We start from the raw sequence: 8,703 nt of genomic DNA, 5'->3' as shown, positions 1-8,703 counted from the left end.
TACCACTGATTAGTCTATGAATGACTATATAGTCCTCTGGTGCAGGAGAAAAGATTTGATTTGTTTTGATTTGTTTTCTGCACCAACATACTGAAGGTTTATACAGGAGTGCCTTCGTACTACCAGTGATCATTTTAACTCAGTCATTAGTTGACTTGTGGACTACCAGACTCCGAGGTCGGCTGTAACTTCGTAACTTGAATTCATTTTGACGCGGTTAACATAAACTACATATGACCTATTTTAAGTATTTATTATTTGTAGTGTCTAAAGCTGTATAACGTTATAAAGGAACATTTAATCATAAATAGACAACAAGGCCACTTAACACTTACACTTAATCATAAATAGACAACAAGGCCACTTAACACTTACACTTAATCATAAATAGACAACAATGCCACTTAACACTTACTCTAAATCATAAATAGACAACAAGGCCTCATGGCGCGGTAGAAAACGCTTACTTCATTTAGCTCTCTGCATCGACGTTCTGACTCTATATATAGTGACCATTTCACAAGCATCGATCTTGTTCTGATGGATATTATGATAATGATGGCAACTATATTTCATATATTCCTTTTTTGACTACAGCGTACTCTCGCGTACTAGTATGTAGATGGTGTTTAATAGTGTTTATATACTAAAGTACAGTGTATCTTTGACGTGATAAAACGAGGTTCAACTGAGTATGAAAAATGCGCGACCAGAAATCCGGGGGAAGTACCTAAGATAACCCTGCAGTTATCAACGTGTTTCAAAATCGCTGGCCATCGTTGATTGTTATTATTACCGTACACAACGATCATCTTTGTACAGCCTGATAGCGTTGTATAATATTTAACAAAGGTATTAAGATATATCTGTTCGATAAAAATGATATTAAAAAGTCAGTAACGCTAATTATTCAAACTAAACAGCCTATTTTGAAACTTTACGTTGAACATAAATGCAGAGTTTCTCGTCTCTGTCAACACGAAACCAAAAGCAATGCATCATACCGACATTATAAAACGGAAACAAAGTAGGACCGCCCGGAAAGTTGTACCTGTCTCGTACTGTAACACATCGTGTGTACGTTACATTGAGCACCAGTGGACTTTAGTGCTCTGTCTGTTTTCTTCATTTGGGTTGTGCTTCCAACCCATTTTTTCCATATTGCCTATTGGAACAAACTGTACACCTCTTATCGTTTGTTTTCAAAGAGGCTGAATTTATTGAAGAACTTATCAGAACTGGTAAAAAAACTTAACTAACCAAGTCCTTCAATTTGACTTGCCGATATATCGTCGATGTGCTGTCATTAAATGACTCGAACTTTACTGACCACACCGATTAGCCTCCTGGAATCAAGGACACTACATACTCTTCTACTACGGCTGGTTACCTCGAGCTCTGCTTTCAACATGACCAATAGAGACGACTTACTGCTTACCTGTACAATTAACGGGACCATTTTCTCATCTTGAACTTTCATTTCCTTGATAGTATCATCTCTGTTTCCCAATCATACGGTGTTTTCATGTCGGAGTTATTTACGTATTAAAGGGCTTGCTCCAGGTACATTTTCGCGATAAATGCCGACATATGAAGGACAAACTTACTCGGAATGAAGTATGCTGTTTCTCTGTGTGATATGAAGGTCGATCTTTTAAATTCTGCTCATCAGTGTATAACGTACCTTGTTGTTTTAATGTCTGTTCATTAGTGTATAACGTACCTTGTGGTTTTGATTCTGCTCATCAGTGTATAACGTACCTGGTGGTTTTAATTCTGCTAATTCATCAGTGTACCTGGTGGTTTTCTGCTCAACAGTGTACCTGTACAAGCACATGTTAAGTTTTCATAGAATATGTTATTTAAACTTAACTTTTGAAAAAGATTGTCTGGAGCATATCTTCTATACTATTTCACCTGGAGTAACCAGATTTGGTATACAAGGACGGAGTGCAGAGTGCAAGAATTAGGTCACTGTGACCTATGACTTGACCTTTACTTTTGAAAATGTTTGTCCGGGGTATATCTTTTATACTATTTCACCTCGAGTATCAATATTTGGTGTACCAGGACATTTTAGGATGGCACAGTGCAGAGTGCAGAATTGGGTCACTGTGACCTATGACTTGACCTTTGACCTTTGACCTTTACTCTTGCAAAAGGTTGTCCTGGCTTATTTTTTTTTTTTATACTTTTTCACCTGGAGTAACCAGAGTAGGTGTACAAGGACATCTTGGAATGGTGGAGTGCAAGTAGTATGTATTTTCAGAATGTCAGTGTATAACGTACCTGGTGGTTTTAATTCTGCTCATCAGTGTATATCGTACCTGGTGGTTTTTAGTTTTGCTCATCAGTGTACCTGGTGGTTTTGATTCTGTCCATCAGTGTATAACGTACCTTGTGGTTTTGATTCTGCCCATCAGTGTGTAACGTACCTGGTGGTTTTAATTCTGCTCATCAGTGTAGAACGTACCTGATGGTTTTAGTTCTGCCAATCAGTGTATAACGTACCTGGTAGTCATAATTCTGCTCATCAGTGTATAACGTACCTGGTGGTTTTGATTCTGTCCATCAGTGTATAACGTACCTTGTGGTTTTGATTCTGCCCATCAGTGTGTAACGTACCTGGTGGTTTTAATTCTGCTCATCAGTGTATAACGTACCTGGTGGTTTTGTTGTCACTTCCCCATTTCTCGATGTGAGGACGTGACGTTACTATGATTGAAATAAATTTATATGGCGGTTGTGTCCGATAAAAACGTTTACCCATTCGGAACACCTAGTCTTATTTTCCTTCCTTTTTTTCAAGCGTTCCATGTAAATCTTTCCCATGTAAACATTTTGCCCGATTCTTTATACTTCGTGTTAGGGTTTTATTGATACTTCTGTTTTTTCTTGCTTTTTTATCATCGTATGCTGATACTGTGGTATAGTTTATACTTGTACGTTGCCGTTTTGGTATGTTATCTGTGTGTGGCGAGGCGTTAGTATTGTTTGTACCAGTAAGTTGACGTTTTGTTATGAGTTATCTTTGTGTGGTGATGCGGTGGTATAGTTTGTACCAGTAAGTTGACGTTTTGTTATAAGTATCTTTGTGTGGTGAAGCTGTTGCATATTACTTGTCTATCCTAGTATATTGGGTGTTAACTTTGTCATATTTTAATTTCATTTATTATGAGGCGTTGAATTATTAATAGTGTTTCGATTATGTTTTGTTTCAGAAGACTCAAATTGTTTACCAATAAACCGGCGTTCGTCGAGAAGAAAAGGTAATATTTAAGGCTATGCCATCAATGATAGATAACTACTTAAATATCTTTTACCGTTGCATGTTGGTTTTTTTAATAGACATATCAAATGCTAACTATTTGTAAATATGAAGAAACAATTAAAGAACTTTAAATAAGCAATTAAGTAAATATAGTGTATGCCTAATGCTTGTCGCCGACTAATACAGAACAACGTACCTGTTTTAGCCTCAGAAATAATGCAGAATGACGTGGTCCAAATTATATACGAAGACGACGGCGCTGATATCGCCGACACAGTTGGACAGACACTAAGTAACGATGACTTAGAAATAACCGTTGTCAAGAGTACACTGACACATACTAAGGATGGTCAACAAATCTGGGGTTCTGCCACCGTCAACGCCATCATAATGACCCCGGACATACTCCGTGTACTCCAGGAGAACGAGCAGGAATGTTTCACTGGTGTTTTTACGTCTGCTACTAAAACAATTATGATGATACCCAAACAATTCGAAATCGAAAATTGTAAAAAAGTGTTGGCAGAAAAATACAAGATGAGTTCGAAATGGCAAGTGACACATATCGGCAGATCAGCAATAACATTCAAGAGATCGATTCTGGATATACTTGAGATGGTTGAACAGAGAAATTCGGCGCCAACTCTGAAGCTTTGCAATATAGTTCCTCATACAATCCGGTCGGTGAGTTCTTTTGTTTATGTTTAAATTGATTACTGCACTGCGTGATCTCAATGTTGCATCAGCCAATCGGAATAAGAACTTAATTAGATTGAAAAACTGCTACATTAAAAACGATTTTTTCAAGGAGCAGAAGAAGTAAATTAGTGTATGCTATGAGTGTAGTATAAATTACTATTTCTAGGCGATCTGCCAATGACGCAGTACCTATGTTACGTAAAAGCCTATTTGTATTTAGATACAGGATTCCGTGTACGTGGTGTTCCGATCGGACGTCCCAGCACACGTCACTGTCACCGTACTAGACGAACTAGGTAGTGACGTCACGTTCAAAACCACCCGCATGAACGCGTCCATGTTTTCTTTCAAACCAAAAGGTGGGACTTTCTTCTCTTTAATACAAAGTAACCCTTTTTGATATTATATCCTATAATATTAACAATAAATTGTCCTCAATATGTATTCAAAAACATGGGAGAAATTGATAAATATCGTAATATTGAATGAAAAATAAATAGTCTACTTTGAATACCTAATGTGATTATTATAACTTGTGATGATATAACAGTCTATCATTTTATAGGACTTACTCACGGTGAGAAGAAAATCGAAGTGAAAGTTGGCGACGAGTATGCTGGGCTCTGTTCAGTGATTATCAAATCACAAACGGAGGTGTTCTCGGATTTGCTCGCTGACGTCATCAACCCAGTTACCTTCATGTGTGACGTCATGGGAGTTTCGGAGAAGACAAAGGATGCTTTAGATACTGATTTTGTAGACAGATTTTCTAACGGCAAATGTTCTGAGCCGATGAACAACCTGATGACCGGAAACTCCAACTTCGACGGTTTGTATCTTTTTTATGAACAATGCTGATTTCTCGAAAGATTGCTCTCCGTTTAAATTCGTTTTCACATGTGACACTCAAAACAGACATGGGAAATTTGAACTTCACCAAAGGTTAGCCTAAAATGTCAATAGCATATGTCCAATGCATATTACAAATTCAGTATAAAATTAATGAGTTGGGATAGAGAAACATGCATTACTGCAGAAGATTAATATATTTGTGTATTTTAATTAATAATTTTATTAGTGTTGTTAGTTATAACTTGAATCGTTCACCTCTTTAGCGGTCGTGATATTTTAGTCGGGAAATTTTTAAAACGAAGAAGAACACACTGTCGAATGAGGTTTGCTTTCATCAGAATTGGCTTCAAAGATTTCGCTACCGATTTCACACTTGTGTAATGCTGTAACGTTATCGCCATCGGTCTTTTAAAATGTAATTGATTAATTGAGAATTCGAAAAAAACATTCATTCTCGTTGTGTAAGTCTAGATGACAGAATACCGATATTTGGAAATATGTAGAAAATATTAGTACATGCTGGCGTATGAATACTTTTCTATTGATGATTACTGTGTGCAGGAATATCAAGGTTTCATGGAGTGTATATCCGCCTGATGTTTGACATCAATATCATGTTTAACCTTTATTTGGAATATGATAAAATGTTCAGATTGTTCATTAACATTTCTTCTCCAGAATATATTTTAATGTTACTATGTTTGGTACGTTGTGTATATTCTATGTTTTCCATGATAAATGATGGTATAAACTTAATCGTTATCTGACATACTGGGTTTTGTCCTGTTTACAGATTGCGACACGCGCAGCAGCAAGCTGTACCCCACTCTGCTACACTTTGCTGCCCATTACGGACTGCCTGGTCTGTGTAAAATCCTCCTCGAGTACCCTGGTGCAGATATTGCCAAACGCCTGAAAAACCGGGACAGTCGAACACCCTATGATCTCGCTAAGCTATCCGAAGAAAGATATCTAGCAGAATTGGTAAATAGTATTCAAACGATACAAATGTTCTCCTATGGTCTTGACCATGTATTGCTATCTCATCCTATTACATTTTCGCCTGTGAGACATCGAGTTCTCCTAACTTGATAAAACTGATATCTTTCGCCGGATTTTTTTTAAAATGAAAAAGCATTTTACATCATAAGTATGTCCCATGTTGAAACCTGTTTGTTAATGTGCTTTTAAATCAAAAAACCCTTTTTAACAGCAATAATGCCATTTGTTAAGACATAACATCAACGAAAATCTTTTATAAATACCTTTATCACAGTAATGACGACAAAGCAATGTACTTAAGTCGCAAATATAATATACAATCGTATCCGAAATACAAAAAGCAGTGATTTGAACATTTAATTGATGTTTTATATGTTTTAATATAATTGGGTCCCCCAAAATACACTAAATATACCCTGTGTGACAGTGTAGAATGTGAGGATATAGCTACCTACTCCTAAACCTGTGTGACACTGTAGGATGTCTGGATATAGCTACCTACTCCTAACCCTGTGTGACGGTGTAGGTTGTCAGGATATAGCTACCTACTCCTACCTCAGTGTGACACTGTATGTTGTCAGAATATAGCTTCCTACTCCTAACCCTGTGTGACAGTGTTGGTTGTCAGGATATAGCTACCTACTCCTACCCAAATGTGACACTGTAGGTTGTCAGGATATAGCTTCCTACTCCTATCCAAGTGTGACAGTGTAGGTTGTCAGGATATAGCTACCTACTCCTTACCCTGTGTGACAGTGAATGTTGTCAGGATATAGCTTCCTACTCCTACCCAAGTGTGACAGTGCAGGTTGTCAGGATATAGCTTCCTACACCTACCACTGTGTGACGGTGTAGGCTCTCATGATCTAGCTACCTACTCCTGTGTCACTGTGTAGGCTATCAGGAAATAACTACCTACTCCTAACCCTGGGTGACACTGTAGGATATCAGGATATAGCTACCTACTCCTAGCCCGGTGTGACACTGTAGGATATCATGTTATAGCTACCTACTCATACCCCACTGTGACACTGTAGGATATCAGGATATAGCTACCTACTCCTACCCCTGTGTGACGGTATAGGCTATCATGATATAGCTACCTACTCCTAACCCTGTGTGACGGTGTAGGCAATCATGATATAGCTACCTACTCCTACCCCAGTGTGACACTGTATGATATCAGGATATAGCTTCCTACTCCTACCCCAGTGTGACAGTGTAGGATATCAGGATATAGCTTCCTACTCCATACCTGTGTGACACTGTAGGATATCAGGATGTAGCTACCTACTCCTACCCCTGTGTGACGGTGTAGGTTGTCAGGATATAGCTACCTACTCCTACCCCAGTGTGACACTGTATGTTGTCAGAATATAGCTTCCATCTCCTAACCCTGTGTGACAGTGTTGGTTGTCAGGATATAGCTTCCTACTCCTTACCCAAATGTGACACTGTAGGTTGTCAGGATATAGCTTCTTACTCCTATCCAAGTGTGACAGTGTAGGTTGTCAGGATATAGCTACCTACTCCTACCCAAGTGTGACAGTGTAGGTTGTCAGGATATAGCTTCCTACACCTACCCCAGTGTGACAGTGTAGGGTGTCAGGATATAGCTACCTACTTTACCCGTGTGTAATTGTGTAAGATGTCGTCTTTCTGCAGGTTTTACACTTCGACTTCGGACTCTTTTGACACTGTAGTAAGATGTATATTTTCTATTTTATTTTATTCTAAGTATTTATCGTTAAATATTTATTTCAGCTACTTGACGATAACTGTGTAATAGAGCGAAGGGGTTCTCGAGGTAAGCATGTATACACTTGTTATGTGTGTAGACTAGTAAACATGTGATGCATGTAGATTGGGAAAAATGATAAAAAGAAAATGACAGTTCTGCCCTAGGCTGTCCCTCCTTCTTTATTTGTAGTAAATATCTCCCTTGCGGGATGGTTGAGTGAGGCATTAGTGAGGGATGAGGGACTAACTCTATAAAAGGTAAGGTGGCAGGTGACCTCTCCCATAATAGTGTAGATTGCCTAGCGTCAGGTTTATTTTTAGTGCAACCCGCTCCGACCGCTTCTACACCCTCCTTGTTTTGTAGAACTTAATAACATAAACGTCAACTCACATATACTTGCATCAGTCTGCAATCATGAGTTGGAAAGAACATATGGAAATTATCTACAATCCTATCAACTATGCCGGCCCTGAGAAAATATGTCGATATCTAAGGAAGGAAGGAAAGTACAAAGTCGGTCTTCACGCAATCAGAAAGTGGTTACAAGACGTAGATGCCAATAGTTTGCAACGCCCACTCCGATTTAAGTTTAAAACCTTAAAGTCCCTCTAGCATGCCATGTATTCCCATTTAGGGATAATCATCTTCTACGCTATTATGGGAGAGGTCACCTGTCCTTTTACAGGGTCAGTCCCTCATCCCTCACTAATCCCTCACTCACCCATCCCTCAGGGGAGGGATTTACTATAAATGGAGAAGGAGGGACAGGCTGGGGCAGAACTGTCCTTTCCTATTCATCACTTTTCTACATGTTTAACATATTTGTATTTCTATATACACACCATAGATGTACCAGGTTGTAGCGTGGTAACATTTGGTGATTGTGTACACCAATTCAGAGCACTTCAAAATCCAAGTACAGCAGATCAAGTTTCAATTTTCTTGTAGCCAATTGATATTCACAATGGTTTTGACTGTGATTAGAAGTTAGCCTATTACTTAAGTTTGCACTTTCTTCAGATGCTCACTATATGAATCTACCAATGATAATATCGGCCGTAATGTAACAACTACTACAACTTATCACCTGATTCCCGTTCGGTTACTTGTCAATGTGACGCTTGAAAATCCGCTTTAA

The 8,703-nt window shown here is 38.4% G+C and overlaps 1 protein-coding gene across 2 annotated transcripts in view; it reads left to right on the top strand.

The window, feature by feature from the left end:
* Positions 1 to 8,703, top strand: part of LOC110446933 — a 13,725-nt gene that overhangs the window by 1,980 nt on the left and 3,042 nt on the right. Inside the window, exons 2-7 of one of the 2 annotated variants that reach the window (XM_021492278.1) lie at positions 3,222 to 3,269; positions 3,477 to 3,955; positions 4,191 to 4,329; positions 4,536 to 4,799; positions 5,616 to 5,806; positions 7,589 to 7,631. In XM_021492278.1, coding sequence (XP_021347953.1) covers positions 3,222 to 3,269; positions 3,477 to 3,955; positions 4,191 to 4,329; positions 4,536 to 4,799; positions 5,616 to 5,806; positions 7,589 to 7,631 — 1,164 coding nt within the window. The remainder of the gene's footprint in view (positions 1 to 3,221; positions 3,270 to 3,476; positions 3,956 to 4,190; positions 4,330 to 4,535; positions 4,800 to 5,615; positions 5,807 to 7,588; positions 7,632 to 8,703) is intronic. The other variant, XM_021492279.1, reaches the window with a different exon arrangement.

The sequence above is a fragment of the Mizuhopecten yessoensis genome, unplaced genomic scaffold (genome assembly GCF_002113885.1).
Source record: "Mizuhopecten yessoensis strain PY_sf001 unplaced genomic scaffold, ASM211388v2 scaffold3055, whole genome shotgun sequence".
Lineage (NCBI taxonomy): Eukaryota > Metazoa > Mollusca > Bivalvia > Pectinida > Pectinidae > Mizuhopecten > Mizuhopecten yessoensis.
The sequence above is the reverse complement of the archived record's forward strand: the minus strand, read 5'-3'. Positions and strand labels throughout refer to the sequence as shown.